General features: G+C 42.4%; 1 protein-coding gene across 1 annotated transcript in view; it reads right to left on the minus strand.

Annotated features, from left to right (window-relative positions):
• Positions 1 to 21,181, minus strand: part of myocd (myocardin) — a 190,292-nt gene that overhangs the window by 128,105 nt on the left and 41,006 nt on the right. Inside the window, exon 4 of the mRNA XM_079492800.1 lies at positions 12,310 to 12,377. Within this exon, the coding sequence (XP_079348926.1) occupies positions 12,310 to 12,317 (8 nt within the window). The 5' untranslated portion in view covers positions 12,318 to 12,377. The remainder of the gene's footprint in view (positions 1 to 12,309; positions 12,378 to 21,181) is intronic.

Here is a 21,181-nt window from a genome sequence, read left to right on the forward strand (position 1 = left end):
ATGTGTGTGTGTGTGTGTGTGTGTGTGTGTGTGTGTGTGTGTGTGTGCAAATGTTAATTCCTTTTCTCAGTTTGCACAAAACTTGTTGCAGAGCTTTGATGGATTTTACTGCAGGGACTGTGAAATACAAACGCAGTTTGTTTCCGAATGCATACAAAGGCGCAATTAACAGGGTGGTCTAATGGTCTTTATACCATAATGGCAGCTTTCCAAACATTAGATGAAGAGAATTGCAATGTCTCGTCCTTGTATTATATACAGTATGGCAATGGAATTGTTAACTCCTGTATTATGACCCAGTATATCGTATCACCAGATTCTTGCCAATACACAGCCTGCCGTCTGCCACGCGACAGCCCAGAGGACTCATCCAATACACAGCCCTGTCTGCCACGCGACAGCCCAGAGGACTCATCCACGCAGCCACCATGAGTGAGAAGAGGAATAAGCAAATCAAGACTGGAAGTGATGGAGAGAAGGACCGTAAACAAACAGCAGCATGCTAGCATGCTTAATATCTCCAAAGTAAACCCAGACACACACACACAGCATGCCTCAACAATAACATTTACATTCGACACAACACAAAAGGACCATTTATTAAAAGAAAACAACGGCGCCTCAAAACGTACAAAAGGCTGACACACTGGCTGTAAACCCAAACAATCTACATCCCCAAAACTACATCTAACGAGTCCACCCAAATCAATCACGTGAACCCTATAGCATCCCTGCTCGGGACATGTCATAACAGGCCAACACTCACCCAAAATAGGCAAACACTCACCAAAAAATACCAGATCTACAGGCTCACATTGCAATGAATGAATTTGTAAGCTTGTAGATCAATTATTTTTGGCGAAATAGGGCAAGTATAGAGTCCTGGGTGACCCTGGTCAACAAAGTGTATTAGGGTTTCAGTTAGCGATCCGATCCCGATACCACGATTTCTGTGTTAGCCGATACCGATACCGAATACCGATACCAGTGTTGTGATCTCGTGTTGTGTTTATAGCCATCTAGCTATATATCTCGTGTTGTGTTTTTAGCAGCCTCCTCACTCAAATGTGCACTTGCAGTTTGGGCAACTCCAAAGCAAACTTCACATGCCCCAACATTTTTATCTACCCGTCAACCCCTTACCCCTGTGTCGGATCGGTGGTCAGACTGGCATATTCGCAGATACCGATATGACCCGATATGACCAAATAATTAAGGGCCGATACCGATACTTTTCCGATACCGATACTTTTCCGATACAGTATCGGGACAGTCTCAGTGGTTAATCTCATTATTGTGAGGCATCAGTTTAATTTTAAAACGCACCAACATGAGCCATTCACCTTTCTCTGGTATTCTCAGACTGCACTCTATTTCAGGGACCTCATAATGACTCTCTCACTCTCTTGGCCACGTATCTCTTTTTCCACTGTGGAGAGGGTTATTCATAATCTACCCAATAAATAATTCAAAGCACTGTTTGTCCAGCGTGCGCGAGCAAAGGGAGCAGTTACAATCTAAATTTGCATTCTTATAAAGTGAATGGCTTTGTCAGCTGGAGCAGTACCGTCCGTCCTCTCCATGTCTGCCTCCTCCTCCCCTCCCGTTGACGGGAGGCTGTTTACATGGCGACAGTACAGAGATCCAGAGACGAGACAAAGCTCCCAGATCTCCTCCCCGCCATGAGAGGACCTCCGTGGGTGGGCAGCGTTTCCACCCGCTGATGATGCACCGCCATCGGTCAGAGAGAGACACACACACACACACAAGATGCATAACAAAACAAAAAAAAACCTTGGAGGAATAGACAGATTCTGTGCCAAATAGTCCATTTTATGACCTCCCCGGCTGAATTATCTGGACTTTAGCGAGCCTGTCAGACTCGATATAAAGGGGAAAGTTTGAAAAATGAATGGAGATTATCCTCAAAATGGCAACAAAACGGAACCAGAAGGGTGCTGTCGAGAGGAGTATAGCCTTTAATCTCAGCTATACAAGGTTCCCATTGGATCGTATATAGGGTGCAGGTCAAGAGCCAGAGGTCAAGGGCTGGCACATTAGGCACAGCCAAAAGGTCACACGTATAGCTGGAGGTCTCTTAATGATCGCAACCCCAGATCGATAACACAGCCTGAACTAATTAGTTATCTAAAAGACAAGATAATACAATTACAACAAACCGTGAGCCACTTAAACCCATTCTGACCTGATTCTAAAAATGTCTTCTACATCCTGACAGTTTTCTGAAAAAGCTATGTTTCTATGTCAGTCGTTCTTCGATTATTCAAAAATAGCAGATCTACAAGCTCGTAGCGCGCCACTCGGTGGCGCGCTATGAGCTTGTAGATCTGCTATTTTTTAATAGCTAAAGCATAACATAATGCTAACACCAAAAGGGGTTCCCGCCCAAAATGGGTTAAACCCTTTCTGCATATCATATAAATTATGCACAGCAGTGGAAAAAGTACTCGCATTAATAAAAGTATAAATACTGCAATGTAGAAGTTTTCAAATAAATGTAGTGGAGAAAAAGTGCAATATTTGGATCTGAGATGTATAGGCCCAGTGGAGTAGAAGTAAAAAGTATTGGAAATTAGAAATACTTAGTTACTGTCCACCACTGCATATGCAGCACAAGTATAGAGATGACCAAAGCTCAGCATGTAGATCTGCTATTTTTGGCTCATGTCCCCCCCCCCCCCCCCCCCCCCCAGAATGTGGACGCTGGGTTCCATTCAGTTAATGTGGTTACAGGAACCGCACTGATGTGACTCACAGGTGGCCTTGCTGGAGCATGGCGTGTGTCTCATCCTATAACCTTGTGCACTGTAACATCTCTGTGTGGTTTAACTCTGAGAGGGTACGAATGGAGTGTTGAACTAACACTGAGCCATTTACTGTGCAGCTACCCGTTTGGTCCAAAAGGTTACATGAATTGAGACGCCATGTGCCAAATATAAAACCCATTGATTGAGTGACGTGCCTCCAGTCTCCATGGTAATACGTGGGCAATACGTGGGCAACAGATGAACTGACTCAAACGAATGACGTTGACGGACAGAATCGTAACTACACTATGGATGACATTTTAGAGGTTTTCTTATTTATTAGCGGTAGTATTTGTATATTAAAGCTGGCCTGAACCCGAGGAACTTAAAATGTTATAATCCATTAGGATTTAGCCTGCGGCCCTGTGGCCACAAGCGGTAAATAGCTTGCGTGGGGCCGGAACTGGGGAGATTACTACTCGGGTACTTCAGTTGTCCCCGCTCGCAGACCGCCACTGTAAGAAAAGCCCATGCTAGCTATCTTTCTCGAGAAACGTTTATACTTCAATCTCGATGCGCTGAAAAATCTGAAATCAGATCCGAACCTCAGATATCTGATCAGCACAACGGACTGCGGCGTAGTTTTTCGAGAAGATTAGCCTGGTAATCTGGCAACCCCTCCCTCTTGAAAACATTTCATTCAGTTTTCAAGGGGGAGGGGTTTACCAGGCTAAGAGAAGATCCTATTAATTATAACAGTAGTCTACGCATGCGAGAGCGCGTTCCGTGCGTGCGTGGGTGAGCAAGGCGTTGCCTATAGCAACCGGCACATGTGTGTGTGTGTGTGTGTGTGTCAATCGCAGACAACATAACAGATGGCTATTAAAAAAAAACGTATAAATATATGTCAACAGCAGACAATGTGTTAACATTATGAACTGTATGTACTGTATATGCTTTGCTTCGTACTGTAATAATGAGACTGTTCTAAGCAGCCGTATTTCCTAAAAATGCTTCCACTTCCTAAGTATCCTCTGACCTTGTTCAGGACTACCCTACAGGGTTCCCTTATCTACAGGTGTTACTGTACCTTCTCCTCCTCTGAACCCCGGCTTGACTTATTTATCTGGAGCGATACCACTTTGTTCTTCATACCGTCAACACCTCCCATCTCTGTTCCCTCCCACAGCTTAGAGGTGGTATGAACGCTGGCGCGTCATCCTAACCACCTGAACTTCATTAGTCTGTTCAAACACGTTTATGGCCAGGCACATATATTGCAATCTTGTTGGGCCCGACAAGATTCATTGATCGCAAAGTCAGAGATCAGATAAGTTGAAGTAGTAAATACTGTGGACAGGAGGAGATCTCAGTTACTGCTGAAAGTTCTTCTCATGTTTAACAGACACATTCTTAAAATGTACAATTTGGGCCGATCTTATCTAGATGAACTTACAAGTGTGAGGTCTGATTAATTGAAGTGAATCCTCGTCACCAAACGGAATGTAAACCAGTAAATGGTCACGCAAATACAGCGCAATGAAAACTATTTAGTGTTTCAAAGAAACTCGGACACCAGGCAGGTACGCATCAACCTAGAATGTAATAGTCTAGTAGCCAGCCCATAGAGCCCCATTGTGAACCCGGACATGTTGAGTACACCAAGGTTTTATGTTATAAATGTTGAGTATGGGTCCCCAGCATGGATGTCAGCCCAAATGTGCTGACATCATCACATTTGTGATGACGGCATTGGCCGTTTTAAGCCCAATGAGTGTTTTTCTTGCAAAACTAATGCTTGGAATGGATTCAGCATCATGAAAACCCCCTAGTTTGACAAATCACATGCTAGATAAAGCATGATGAAAATTTGAATATTTTGCCTTCTATAGGTTGTTAATAGTATGGTCACATATTTTGCCAATTATGAAAATTGCGCAAGTTAGCATCCGGCAGTTTCTACATGCTGGGGACCCATACTCAACATTTCTAACATAAAACGTTGGTGTACTCAACATGTCCGGGTTCACTTTTTGGCTACTAGACTATAAGGAGCAGACCGGGCACGTTAAATCCCACTGGGTCACAAATCATCCTTATTTACAGGCACATTTTATTTCTCCAAGGAGATTGTAAACACGTCGATTCAATCCGATACAAGTCTAACACCAACAATGTAAAACTTTATGTATTCAACAAAGAAGTCAAGCACGCCATATGTGGCGTTAAGATATAGGTATAGGTTTTAAAAATCACCAGAAATGTAGTACAAAGCACAACCAAACGACACCCTTAAGAGACAACTTTAGTTTTTTTCAACCAAGGTTCATGTTTTAGGTTGTTATTAGAGAAAGTAAAATATGAGTGTTAATCTTTTTTCATTTGCTGCTTTCTTTCGTTTTAGGGATTTTAGCTGTTTTTGACCGGGGGTCGGGGGCATTCGAACATGGGGCTAAATATGTATTTTTTTTACAAAATGTTATATCGATATATTTTTTTTATCATTTACTATAGTCCTACTAGACCCCAAGAAATTACATCTGGCCACAAAAGATCCCAGGATCTACTGAATGTGAAGGTAGCCTACTGGGGGGAAGCCACACTGTGTGTCATATAGGCTCAATATGTCAGTTTGACAGTAGATCCCGTGATCTTTTGTGGCCAGATGTAATTTCTTGGGGTCTAGTAGGACTATAGTAAATAATAATAAAAATAAATCGCTTTAACATTTTAAAAAACAAAAACATATTTAGCCCCATGCTCGAATGCCCCCGCCCCCCTGTCAAAAACAGCTAAAACCCCTAAAACGAAAGAAAGCAGCAAATGAAAAAAAAATAACACTCATCTTTTACTTTCTCTAATAACCTAAAACATGAACCTTGGATGGAAAAAACTAAAGTTGTCCTTTAAGAGACATCCCTGCTGTAGCTCCCTGCATCCCGTCAGTTTAAAGACCGTCTCTCCAGCATTACTGACACATAAAGTGCTGCACACACATGAATATGAATGACAATAAGGTGGGACCATATAGCACACACATGAATATGACTGACAATAAGGTGGGACCATATAGCACACACATGAATATGACTGACAATAAGGTGGCACCATATAGCACACACATGAATATGACTGACAATAAGGTGGGACCATATAGCACACACATGAATATGACTGACAATAAGGTGGGACCATATAGCACACACATGAATATGACTGACAATAAGGTGGGACCATATAGCACACACATGAATATGACTGACAATAAGGTGGGACCATATAGCACACACATGAATATGACTGACAATAAGGTGGGACCATATAGCACACACATGAATATGACTGACAATAAGGTGGGACCATAGCACACACATGAATATGAATGACAATAAGGTGGGACCATAGCACACACATGAATATGAATGACAATAAGGTGGGACCATAGCACACACATGAATATGAATGACAATAAGGTGGGACCATAGCACACACATGAATATGACTGACAATAAGGTGGGACCATAGCACACACATGAATATGAATGACAATAAGGTGGGACCATAGCACACACATGAATATGAATGACAATAAGGTGGGACCATAGCACACACATGAATATGAATGACAATAAGGTGGGACCATAGCACACACATGAATATGAATGACAATAAGGTGGGACCATAGCACACACATGAATATGAATGACAATAAGGTGGGACCATAGCACACATCCCTGGGAATGTGAATCAGTGTTTCTCAAACGGGTGCCGTGAATCAAGTCCAGGTGTGCCCTTCCTTTCAGTTCCCATTACAGAAGGTTTTCTATATCCTAAAATACATCACTTGCCCAATTTTGGGCATCTTATTATATGTGGAAATTGTATTATTATTATTACTAGCCCTTTACCCGTTGTGAGATAATATGGAGGCTTCGTTAAGACCTTCATATTATTATGGTCAATGCCTGTGTCAAAAGTGGGAGTGATTGGTGCAGGCAGTGAGGAGATACGGCAGTGTTTCTGACACACATTCAGACATTCAGACACACATTCAGACATTTGGTTAATTATAGTATGATGATGATATGATGATGATGATGATTATAATAAAATATATTATTATTCATGTATTTATTTAGAGTTTAGAAAAAACAACAACAAAAAACAGCAGATCTACAAGCTCATGCTCATGATGCGATGCGACACATGGGGAGTATGTAGATCAGCTATTTTCGATACAAATACAGGTGTGCCTTGCCGTGCCTTATTGGGCAAGTCTGAAAACTAGTGATGCACCGAATATTCGGCAGCAGAAAATATTCGGCAGAAGATGGCTAAAAATGCATTTTCGGCCTATTCATATATCACAGAATAGTGTATGCAATTAATGTATTCAAAAGAGCTGAATACATAATAGTGATTATTATTTAAGTTTTGCCATAACCATTTCTTTTTCCATAAATCAGGTAGCTTTAAGGTACGGCCATGACAGCAATGGTAGGAAAAAAGATATATAATATTAATCATATTCGGATATTCGGTATTCGGTTTTTGGCCAACTGTTTCCTATATTCGGTATTCGGTTTCGGCCAAGAATTTCCCTTTCGGTGCATCCCTAAACCACTGGAAAAAAGATTATCCACACAAAGTGCAAGCAAATAAGCCACATACTGATACTGTCACACAGAAAGCCTGACACACTGAGATCAAACAACTCCTTCTGACAAATGTTATTTTAATTATTTTGGGAAGGGTGGGGGGCTCTCATTCCATGCTTTCAGCATGGCACAGCTCTGGGAAAGGCAGCAAGATGTGGGACCTTAATTTGGCCTCTGTGTTCAACTTTGACCCAGAGGAAGTTGTAAATAGACTAATCTGCTGTCAGTAGAAACCAGTAAAGTCCCTTCAATTATATTAGTGTGTGAGAATTGGTGCATCACAGTAAATACATATACCGGTCCGTGCATATGGACTGTATATAATTGATGTACCGTATATTTATTATGTGTAGAACAGGGGTCTCCACCACTATCCATGTCAAATGTGTGTTTTCAGACATTATGAATACTTTGCCACAATGTTTGTATTTTTCCAGTTTTTCATGTGTCTATGAGGTGACAGTACTTCATTAGACACCCTGTTGTTTGTATTTAGAGTTTCTTCCTGGAGGCTGAACCCTTGACAGTCAAACGGGCCAATGAAATAAACAGTAATATAGTGACATCACATTATCAGCCCCTCCCCTAACCCCTCCCCCTTTATCATACAACTACAGCTGTGGGTGCGGCTTCAGTTCAGGTGGATCACCACCCATCAGGCAAACCATGCATACTTAATGAACTGGTGGGGGTGCCCACATAAAAACAACATTTTAACAAATACTGTACACTTTTTTGAAAACATTATACCTCCTTATATAACAATAAGACCTGATGATCATGTTTTAGGGTGGACAAAAATCACGGCACTAACCACAGGTTAGGGGTGTGTGCATACATACATAATGCATTTCTACATGTGTTTCACACACTGTCTACAACCTTCTCTGTGAAACGTCTTTGCTGGAAAGTCGCTCTGAGAAGAAAAAAAAAAAAGCAAATGCAAACACAAACACGCTCGTACAAAAGCCAGAGGGATGTTTGACTTTGATGTTATGTTAGCTCGTATGGAAACAAGCCTGCCTGCCGCGGCTGGAGCACATGACAGTAAAAACGGCTGCATGTGCTTTCGCTGTTGACAAGCTGTAGTAAATGTCACCGTGACCAACACTTGCTCACACAGACAAAAGGCACACCATCCAGCAGCCCAGAACGGTACTCCTAGTTCTAACTCATAGACGCTAGTATAGGCCATACATGGGCAACTGGTGGCCCGGGGGCCACATGCGGCCCCCACCATCACTTAATGCGGCCCGCAGGTTGATATCAGAACACTGATATACTGTAGTAATAGTAGTATTGTTTTTCTGCTGTTACAATTCCAAACATGCAAACCTGACCCACTTTAATTACTTCAGTCTATATATGTAGCTTAATGGAGTGGAGATTAAAATGTTATTGTCTTTTGTTATGTCCAATGTATTTGTATTTAGTTCATAAAATGAACATACCTATACCTAAATGCATTTGATATTAAATAAAAAAGGTTACTTTTCAGGATTCCATTAAAAAAAAAAAAGGCAATTTTTTTTTCAGGATTTGAATTCAAATATAGCAAAAATAGCTGATCTACAAGTTACAAATGTGTCGCAGTGCGACGCGTTTTGAGCTTGTAGATCGGCTATTTTTTCTACGACAAAAATATGCAATGTGGCCCCTCTGGAGTAAGTGTGCAAATATAGTGGCCCTCTCCATCGTCAAAGTTGCCCACCCCTGTTCTAACTCATAGACGCTATAGAGCGTCGCAGTCCCGCCCTCTACCATGGACCAGGAAATTATTCTCCGTTCATTTTCCTCATAGACATTTCAGAAAGTATTTATTTAAAGACGTTTACGCCGCGGACAAAGCCAACTCGAGTCGTGACAAATCATGACAACAAACACAATGGTTGGGGCCGAAAAAATTATTAGAAAGAAGAAAAAAACGGCAGGTTGTTGCAACACTTTTTTTGTTGTTTTTCTTCTTTGTAATTATTTGTTTGGTCCAAAATATTGTTTGTGTTGTCATGAGTTGTCACGACTCGAGTTGGCTTTGTCCGCGGCGTAACCGTCTTTAAATAAATACTTTTTGAGATGTCTATGGGAAAAATGCATTGGGATTCATTTCCTGGTCCATGGTAGGGGGCGGGACTGCGACGCTCTATAGGCCCTGCAAAAGGACTTATTGATGTGAAAGCTAAGCAACATGCAGTAATCTCACTGGAGTCATGTGTTTCCTCCCTGTTCATTCATCTGGGGTGGACATTTAAAGGACAACTTTAGTTTTATTCAACCAAGGTTCATGTTTTAGGTTGTTATTAGAGAAACTAACCAAGGTTCATGTTTTAGGTTGTTATTAGAGAAACTAACCAAGGTTCATGTTTTAGGTTGTTATTAGAGAAACTAAAACTAAAAGGTTTTAGCAGTTTTTGACAGGGGGGGCATTCGAGAATGGGGCTAAATATGTATTTTTGTACAAAATGTTATGGCGATTTCTTTTTTTTATTATTTACTATAGTCCTACTAGACCCCAAGAAATTACACCTGGCCACAAAAGATCACAGGATCTATTGAATGTGACAAACTGACATATTGAGCCTATACACATAGTATAAGCCTTCCCCCCAGTAGGCCTCCTTCACATTCAGTAGATCCTGTGATCTTCCGTGGCCAGATGTAATTTCCTGGGGTTTATTAGGACTATAGTAAATAATAAAAAAAATAAATCACCATAACATTTTGTACAAAAATACATATTTAGCCCCATGCTCGAATGCCCCCGCCCCCCCGTCAAAAACTGCTAAAATCCCTAAAAGGAAAGAAAGCAGCAAACGAAAGAAAATGAACACTCATCCTTTACTTTCTCTAATAACAACCTAAAACATGAAACTTGGTTGAAAAAAACTAAAGTTGTCCTTTAAGACGCAAAGAGTGTAAAATAATACAGTGTGTAAATGTATGTTCCACTTCCAAAACACCAGTTCAACAACTGAATCTTTCTAAAAAATAGAACAAATCCCTTCAGTAAAAGTGTTTAGTCATAAGTCACTTATAATTATATATATATAATAATTAGCATAGTTTTGTGTTTTTTGAAGAATTAATTTAATGGGGTAGCCGACTGATTTTATCGCTTCGAAATTCACTTTTCGGTAATGATGAGAAATGAATGCAGTTCCTGTTGCTTTGGCAGGCTAGTGGAATAACGGAGAGGCAGTGTGACTGACTGACGAGACTATCCGTAATGTTCTTGCTGGAAGTCACACGGGACCAAAATGTCACTTAGTTGGAAGTACATTCGGGACTGTGGGATGTTTTTGAAGGAGGCAAACGTTGTTTTCTGTGTAGCCATGGTTGCATTCTGATGTGATGCCAGTCCAAAGCCATGCCGGTGCAGTGGGTGATGCTGGGTGCACCAAAGCTGGAATGCCGGCTAACTTCCAATGAAATTTGTTTCCATTTTAAACCATATTGTTTGGGTTGAAGTCTAATTACGTGGTGGCATGCACGTACTGCTAAAGGGCCACTCTGCTATCAATAACAAATGTTTTTTCCATAGTTCAAGACATTTTAGCCTCTATAATTTCGACTAATTTAACCCATTTTGACCTGAGATCAGATTCTAAAAATGTCTTCTACATCCTGACAGTTTTCTGAAAAAGCTATGTTTCTATGTCAGTTGTTCTTCGATTTTTCAAAAATAGCAGACCTACAAGTTCATAGCGCGCCACTCGGTGGCGCGCTATGAGCTTGTAGATCTGCTATTTTTCAATGGCTAAAGCATAACATAATGCTAACACCAAAATGGATTCCCGATTTGACAGGAAATTACTCAAAATAAATTGAGAAAAACACTCACTAATGAAGTCTTTAAAAGGTCAATTTATGCTTTGCAGAGGGTGTCATGTACCTCTGGAAAAATGAAAGGTCGCAGATGCCACCATACAATGCTGTGTACTGTGGTTGGAAAAGCGATTAAGCTCCTGTTACTACAGTGTTTACATTTCTACATTTTGTGGCGGTGCTGTCGGTGAGTCACCGATAGTATGAATGCTCAAAAATGTTGTGCGACAAAGCATCACCTTACGGCTTAGTTAAGGCCTATTCATAGTCTGGATTTTCGGTGGTGAGGTGACCACCGCTCCGGTGGTGAGCTGACCACCGGAGCTGAAATAACGTTGAGCGGTGGTGAGTAAAAACAAAGAGAGGGGCTGGAGCGGTGGCGGTGGTTTGCTCTTCACCGCGGCTCGTGACGTCATGTTGTAGTTCGGTGGTCACCCCACCACCGAAAATCCAGACTATGTATGAGCCTTTACAGTAACATCTGGCGTGATGCTTGCCTTTTCCAGCATATGGATGCAACAAATTAAATAATTACACCTATCCAACCCAACCATGGTATAGTCTAGGTAAAATTGCCTATTGTAAACAGTGTATTACAGTCAAATATTGTGGCTTTTATGCAACAGGAAAGTAGCACCGATACATGTAAAAACAGCAACAGCAGTATAGTGTTTTTCTGAAATATGGTGTACTTATAGCCACTAATTTAAATTTGGCATATCGTATGGTAAATGATAAATGGTGCATTTATAGCGCCTTTATCCAAGGCACTTTACAGAGATTGTGCATTACATTCACACCCATTCACACACCGATGCTGGAGGAAACCATGCAAGGCACCAACCGGCACATCGGGAGCAATTAGGGTTCAGAGTCTTGCTCAAGGACTCTTCGACACTGACTCTGGGGAGCCTGGGTTCGGAGTTCCCATCCGGTCACTCTACCCCTGAGCCACTGCCGCCCCTATATGTATAGCAGCATTATAGTGCTACTGTACATTTGTAAGGTAGCCCTCAAATAGCCCTCAAATGATCCTGGAGGTGTGAAGGAACCTTACGTACCTGTTCATATGTAATTGGCAAACATCTCTTGTCCTTTCAGAATGATGCAATATCAGGGTGTCCTCCACCTGTCACAGAGAGACACATTCATTCACATCATCATCATGAATCATCTCATACTGGCCAATCAGAATGCGAGACGTGTGGGGACAAGATGACGTAGATTTTCCCTTCATTGTCAAAGGCATTTAATGTTTGTGTTGCAGACATTTTGTGGGGACAAAAGCTGTATATAGGAGGGGCTAGCGCCCCTCAAAAACAAAAGAAAGCCTCTATGATCAAGGTTGGAGGTATCCCCCAGGGATTTATTCGTGGTCCCCTATACTTTTTCCCTGCCTACAGTCAACGTCTATGCTGGACTACTTAATCACATCACGTCACAATGCATCACATTACGACATGGTGTAAGCTTATAGATAAGCTATTCTCACCAAATGTTAGTCGACAGTATTATGAAATACTGTCAGCTCTTGAACCTTTAGACATACAGCGCTTTGAAACCTTTAGACATACAGCGCTTTGACCTTTAACCTTTAGACATACAGTACTTTGAACCTTTAGACATACAGCGCTTTGAAAATCCTGTTATAATGGAGGCTCAACGGAGCTGGATTTAGTGTCAAGAGTAACATTATCGTTAAGCATCTGCATTACATAATTTACAAGAAGTCTACACAATTAGAGAATGTAGAGGAATTGTTATTGCTGATCAACGTTTGCCTGTTATCTCTCCTATGGTACAGAGTCAGACAAAATCTACAAATCTAAACCAACGACAACAGAATATTCTCTAGTTTTGGATCTGAGAGGCTAAATGTCACCAAATGGTGGTCCGTGGCTTAAATGCGGAACACATAACAGGCCTTGATATGAAAAAGGTTGAAAACCACTGCCCTATAGGGACATTAGTGTTCATGTAGCCTGAAAACCACTGCCCTATAGGGACATTAGGGTTCATGTAGCCTGAAAACCACTGCCCTATAGGGACATTAGGGTTCATGTAGCCTGAAAACCACTGCCCTATAGGGACATTAGGGTTCATGTAGCCTGAAAACCACTGCCCTATAAGGACATTAGGGTTCATGTAGCCTGAAAACCACTGCCCTATAGGGACATTAGTGTTCATGTAGCCTGAAAACCACTGCCCTATAGGGACATTAGTGTTCATGTAGCCTGAAAGAGACCTGTGCTTTTCTGGGCATATAGAGGGGCGGAGCCATCTCCCGGCTGTAGCCACCGGGTACTTCCTATTGGTTCAACAACCTATTTGTTTATTTTTCAAACACATGAGTTCTTATATGAGGCGATCTCAAATCCCCCTATGGGGATTAAAATGCAAATAAAAAAAGTACATGAACCAGTTGACTTAGCGTAAGTGGTCAGGAGGTGCACGCAAGTTGACTTAGCGCCCTCTACCGATATTGACGTCAGACTTCGGTGCTCTATTGAGGGAGGGGTGAGTGTCACTCATTTGCTTCCCGTCCCAGATGTTTGTTTTCCAGGCGGTTTGGGGATCGAATCAATCAAACTAGGCAACTAGGTTCCACAGGCACGCACCTCTGTACACACAAATATTGACATTGTGATTGACAATCTGTCAAAGTCAAAGTCACGACGCACTTCCCATTAAAGTGCCCATCAAGCTTGCGGTTCATAAAGTGTTCTCATTCTCTCTGGCAGGGCAACCAACTTGCAAACAAACATGCATACAATCAGGGGGCCAATAAAAACACCAGAGCAGCATGACAAGTATGTTAACACAATTAATGTCAATCCCGCGCTACGCCAACAGCCCTGCCGATCCCAGCAGGATTTGGGAATACGTACTCGTACAGTATAGAAGGAGGAAGTGGCTACGTTCCAGCTCATTGGAGAAGCCTTGATTTCAGTGCTTTGGAGCCAAGAGCCTCAGATTATTATGCAACGCTGTAGATCCAGAGTTGATTTTCCTTCTTTTTTTTAAAGTGATACCATTGAACAAGTAAAGGAAAACAAAAGGAAAATCCTGCTAGTAATAGTTTAGCTTGTTGTCTGTTTGCAATGGGTTAAACTTAATTGCTTTGGGGCTTTGCAAACCATCTAATCTTACTATGACACAAAATACACACACGTGCACACACACACGCACGCACGCACGTCCGCACGCACGCACGCACGCACGCACGCACGCACGCACGCACGCACGCACCCACACGTGCAATTTGCGACACTTTTATTGCGTTGAGAGAAGGAGATAAGAGGCTGTCAGCATGCATCTTCTTTTATGTATCTTGGGAGAATGAAGTGACAAGAGGTCAGCACAGAGATAAGTCTTTTTACAAGAGAAAAAAAGTTTGAGGAATTCCAGTCCCCTGTGTTTTAATACTGATCACTTCCATTCTGTTGTTTTATCAAAGCACGAGGTCAAAAAGTCACATAAATTCTCATCCTGATAAAACTAACTCTGCATCACTATTGGAGGAATGGGTATGGTATGGTCCGTCCGTTGTCACAGACTATAGCCATTGTGACTTGATATCATCCGGTAAGCATAACCCTTTCCCATGTGATAAGAACTCTATTAACAATTTTTGGGGGGGATTAGAGTGAAGTGGAGCCATTTTTCTCAGCTACTCTGATGACAGCATCTGTTTGGATAGGAGAAACAGCCAACTAAAGCAAGGGTAACCTCTAATTTTTATTATCTCTTTACACTCCACAAGTGTGTACAATGAGGCCGAGCAATGAATGAGAGTGTTGTTATGTCCGAGCTCCGGTTCATAAAGGAAATTATTCTTCAGCAACAACAATATACACAGGGACAAAATGTGTGTGCAAACTGTGCAAACTGGATTAATCGTGTTTTTCTGGTGGAGAAGGCCGGGTGTTTTTCAAGCTTCACCCAAAGGATGTATTTCTTATAGCATCTGCTTTGGAATAAAACCCAGCGAAAGAATTCACGACATCCACTCATCCAGACCAGTGCCCATTCTTGACAGCTTCACTTTGGTCTTTTTCAGCCCTGTTATTTTGATCTATCTGCAGTAAGCTTCTGAAGACCTCTTCTATCTTAGATAGAAGACTACTAACCCGTTAACGCCGGGAGAAGCAGCTCAGTCATTTTACATTTTAACCTATTATTTTATACTTTGACTATTCAAAAATAGCAGATCTAGAAGCTCATAGCACGTCCCTTTGGGCGGCACTATGAGCTTGTACATCTGCTGTTTTTTGAAAAATCTTGAAGATGTGTGGAAATATTTGAATATATATGTATATATATAAAGCGAACATTTTGAACTAAAACCTTCACTTCTGGAGGTCCCTGGAATAAAATATGTTCAATGAATTGCATTTTTATAGCGCTTTTCCAAGTGCTCAAAGTGCTTTACAATGGTTCATTCATTCATACAATCGGAGGTGAAGCGGCGAACAGTCGACGCCAGCGTCTTCACTTCCCACATTCACCAAGCTCACACCGACCGACTCATTGGAGGCAATGTAGGGTTCGGTGTCTTTCCCAAGGACACTTCGACATGTGGACAGGAGGAGCCGGGATTCGAACCGCCGTCCCAGGAGTCATTGGACGACCTGCTCTACCTCCTGAGCCACAGCCGCCCACAAATATTGGACAAATACATCATTTTGGGGGTCCTTGACATGAAAGGGGTTTTGAGCACAATTGATATAGCGACATACTGTAAGTTTGTCGGGAAAACTGTTTGGATTTAGAAGACATTATTTTGTAGAATGGGCCTCAGGTCATAATGGGCTAAAGTACACTTTGTAGCCAATTTCAGATGGAATGCTCCCCAATCCCAACAGCACACTCCCAGTCTGCTTTTTGATGGGCATTTAAATCAGAAATAAAGACTCGGAGCCCACTTGACCAAACAACTTTGCAGTCAGAGAGCTCCAGGATCAACACCGTTGATAACCGTTCATAACTTGTTAAAGCAACGAGGGCATCACGCCATGGCTTCGCACGGTCGAGACAAATTGCAATAATATAACTTCCTTCTGTGCAATTACTTCCTTTCTCTGCCGCTAAGCTGTTGGTATAAATGAAGTTAGCCTTATGCCACCATCCGCGTTCACTTTAACCCCTTTTGGTGTTAGCATTATGTTATGCTTTAGCTATTGAAAAATAGCAGATCTACAAGCTCATAGCGCGCCACCGAGTGCCGCGCTATGAGCTTGTAGGTCTGCTATTTTAGAAAAATCGAAGAACGACTGACATACTGTAGAAACATAGCTTTTTCAGAAAACTGTCAGGATGTAGAAGACATTTTTAGAATCTGATCTCAGGTCAAAATGGTTAAGAGAAGGAGTTTGCCCCCCCCCCCCCCCCACCTCGCCCAATACACACACTCAATACACACACTTTAGTATTATTAGCACAAGCACACACTGTCTACCTCTCGCCAGCAACGCTTGCATGTCGGGAGGGTCGCAGTACAAAGTCAGAAATTTGGATGGCTGAAGAAACACCATGTGGACAGCTCTGTTGGATTCCGACTTATGGAGGTTTGAACATCCTGCTCGTAACCGAGGTAAATGGACATCAGATTTAACGACCCATAGCTGGTGGTGACGGAGGCGTTGCATAGCAACCGGATCAATGTTAAAAGATGCCGTGGGGGCCTGGGCCGTGGCTCAGCGGTCCAGGCACCTTGGCTGGTAATCCAGTCTGGCAGTGTGCCGCGGGTTCGACTCCCGATCCCGACGACCTTTACTGCATGTCTTCCCCCCATTTCCTGTCAGCCTACTGTCTGTCCCTCCATAAAAAAAGCCACACAAAAAAACATTTAAAAAAAAAGATGCCGTGGGGCTCAACCATTATATACAGAAAATACGTTGGGGTCGTATATATACGGACCTAGCAAATAACGTCCCCTAGCTGGGGATATACAGACGGACATGACAGAAAAATAATTAACAACCATAAGGCAAGAGTGAAAGGGCAGGTTTTAATCCGAAATCTACCAAAAATATCCATGGAGTGCAGTAGCTGATTCTGCTGAACAAAAACAAGAGATTCTTTTCCAACGAGGGTGTCCTTCAGTGCCCTTCACTGTTCTACGGCACCTCCAGGCATATTTAGATTTTAGTTTTAGTCGTAGTCATAATGCCGTCATAATGACTGATTTTACACCTCTGCTGAAAATAGCAGATTGAGCTTGTAGATTTTCAGCATGCAAAAGTGTAAAATTACTTATACTGGATATCTTGTCCACTAGATAGTCCCTTCCTCACATTTTAGCCTAGTTTGTATTTGTTGGTGAAATTATCAATACATTTAGTCTTAGTTTTAGTCATCATAGCTTCATTTTAATTTACTTTCCATTTACTTTTCGTCAGGGAGAAAAGGTAGTCGACGAACATTTTCCGCCATATAGTTTTAGTCGACGAAATCAACACTGCCTCGAGGTTGACATCTCATTTCCTCACCACGGTTCACGAGCGCCGTGTCACTGCAGTGCAGCTCAATTACCAGCCTCAGCGACTGTGGAACCAACCAGCCACAACAGTGGCCCACAAAAGAAACCAGGTAGTATTCAGCAGGAAACATCACCTCGGGGGCCAATAACCCATGAGCTCACTTGTTGCCAAAACAGCCATTAATCCGAGTGGTGAGCATTACAGGAGCCCCTCTCTCCGGCTCCCAAGGTCTCCGGCAAGGGCGAGATATGACTCACGTCACGGGGGTGAGAGAAACAGAGCAAGGATTTGACACAGGGGGGACAATTAAATCGATCTTTGGTCCAAAGGGTTTAGCATGTTTTGCCAGAATGCTAATTCAATCCCCCCCCCCCCTCCTCCTGTCTGGACCGTCTGCAGCCAAGGATGAGTGTGCCGGCTGTTCTAGATCATTTCAGATTTTCTTAAAGGTTACAAAATGTTTCGTTTATGGGCCGTTCGTCTCAAGAGGACGAATCACAACTAAAATAGCATGGGAATAAAATAATGATGAATTTCAGTCTCACTCATGGCTATGATGACATCGCACACAAATATTCACAATGTTTGGACTATACACAGTGTTGTTTCATATAATTACTCCAAGTATTCTGCTCAGGCCTTTTTCTTCTTTTTAACAAGGAATCTGATTTGACAGGTAGCTCCAGAAGCAGGACTTTTACGGTGGAAGACCACAGCATCTCTTACGGTACATGAACAGATGGACTTTGGTAACCTCACTTGGCTGACACATGGGGGGGAGCCAGACAGACGTATAGCTGGACCCGGGCCAACTCACATTTTCATCTCTCTCACCGTCTAGCTCCCTCTGTCTAAGAGGGCTTGTCATATGAAGGTCCAAATAATACAAAGCAGTTACACTGCCGCGTGACAATGACGACTCACACGGCCGCTTCCCTGCTGCAAATACCTTCGATGGTATGTGACAGACGACAGACGATAATGTCTCGCATATATCGCAGAGGTACAGTATACACACGTGACACATGGGAGACTCAGCAGATGGATTGTCAGATCGCGTTAAAAGTCTGAATTATACTCTCGGTTTGCGTGCAGATGTAAATGGTAAATGGTAAATGGTGCATTTATATAGCGCCTTTATCCAAGGCGCTTTACATAGATTGTGCATTACATTCACCCATTCACACACACATTCATACACTGATGGCAGCGGAAACCATGCAAGGTACCAACCAGCACATCAGGAGCAATTAGGGGTTCAGTGTCTTGCTCAAGGACACTTCGACACTAACTCTGGGGGAGCCCGGGTTCGAACTGGCGACCTTGTGGTTACCATCCAGAAACTCTACCCCTGAGCCACCGCCGCCCCACACGCACTGAAAATAACCGTGCCATAAAGCCCCAACCGCACTGCGATGCTTACATCTGAAGAAATGCAGAACCCCGTGCAGTTATTGAAAACACGTTCAATCTGTCAGACACGCAAAATGCGTTAATTATCTTTCTGTGAAGTGCTTTCTGAATGACCCCCGGGACCACGAGCCAAGACGCAGGTATTTCCTCGGTTGCAACATCTTGGTAAGCTGATCTCTTACAGTAAGGAGGTAAACATTTTCGCCCCAAACCACCCGTGAGAGACCCTATGACCATATCGTACGATACCTTCCTTCCTATACAGAGTTCAATAGGTTGTTTACATCAGGGCGTGGTGTCCAGCAAACAAACACAACTGCTAGCGTTACATTGCCAGAAGAGAAGAGCAGATAAATGTTTGTTTACTTAGAGACCAAGTCATTGGTGGGGAATGCAAGCTGTTTAGGGCGTGATAGTGCTGTATGTGTTGTGCATGCTTGTGTGTGTGTGTATGCAAGTGTCTGAGTGTGTGTGTGTGTGTGTGTGTGTGTGTGTGTGTGTGTGTGTGTGTGTGTGTGTGTGTGTGTGTGTGTGTGTTTGTTTCTGTTTGTAAGTGTACAGCATGTGTCCGTATGTATATCCCATTTTGACCTGAGATCATCAGATTCAAAAAATGTCTTCTACATCCTGACAGTTTTCTGAAAAAGCTTTTCAAAGTTTCTATGTCAGTCGTTCTTCGATTTTTCAAAAATAGCAGACCTACAAGCTCGTAGCGCGCCACTCGGTGGCGCGCTATGAGCTTGTAGATCTGCTATTTTTCAATAGCTAAAGCATAACATAATGCTAACACCAAAAGGGGTTCCCGCCCAAAATGGTATATACGTACGAGTGCGTGTTGTTACTTTGGGCCCAGTAGACTTTACGCCACACATGTGCAAGCACTTCAGGGCCACCGTATGTAAACTCTGTATGAAAACCAATTTAGAAAACATGCATTGGTAAATAGGAAATCGTGAAATGTTTATGCAAATGTAATTAGTAATCTAATGGTCTTTTTTTCCCCCTCCTCCATGTCAACAAATATTGATTGAGAACATCTGCGAGATGCGTGTGAGGTCACCACATTCTTCCCGAGAACGTTGCGTTACAAAACCCCAAAAATCCAATCAGTCACAATAAACTGCATCCTGCCAAGTAAAAGTTATTGAATGTACCAGATTATTATTCCTGGTGTATTCGGGTGCATGTGTTTGGTCCAACAGTCCTACCGCCATGAGTCCGACACCCTACCCAAAACCCAAAACCCAAACCTAACCTCACCTCACAGGAAGCCACGGGTGATTTTTAACCCGCAGCACGGGTTCGTTTTAACCCGCCACAGGTTAATCTTAACCCATTCTGGGCGGGAACCCCTTTTGGTGTTTTAAGTGTTACGTTAAACTTTAGCTATTGAAAAATAGCAGATCTACAAGCTTGTAGGTCTGCTATTTTTGAAAAATCATTAAAATGTGCCTCAAATCTTTCAGAAGATTGTCATGATTTAGAATTTTTTTTTTTTAATTTCGACGTCAGGCCTGAAAGGGTTAACCCGCCGCACAGGCCGGGAGCCATGGCTGATTTTCAACCCGCAGCACGGGTTAGCTGTAACCCGCCACGGGTTAATCTTAACCCACCGCGCATGCCGGGAGCCATGGCTGATTTCTAACCCGATGCACAGGTTAGTTGTAACCCGCAGCACATGTCGGGAGTGACGGTCTTACAAGCCTGTAAGACCGTTTAGTATGTCTAACAAACGTATGCACCCCTGCCTATTCATTGACTACCCAAAACGTAATCCATGATTCAAATAAATATCTTACCGTATTTACTTTGCTTGAGACTAATCTAGTATCCATTATGTATAAACTTGACATTATACTAAACATGCTCACCATAAACATTGTGTTGCATAGTTTTTGGAACTCTCTTCAGTGCATTTACTTCATAATACATCCGATAGTTAGCAATTATGTGCATTTAAGACTGCGTGCCAGATGGTTGGCTACAACAATGGTCATTCTCATGCTCCCACATTCACAAGTACAAGCACATTAGAGTG

Source organism: Electrona antarctica (assembly GCF_951216825.1).
Source record: "Electrona antarctica genome assembly, chromosome: 22".
Lineage (NCBI taxonomy): Eukaryota > Metazoa > Chordata > Actinopteri > Myctophiformes > Myctophidae > Electrona > Electrona antarctica.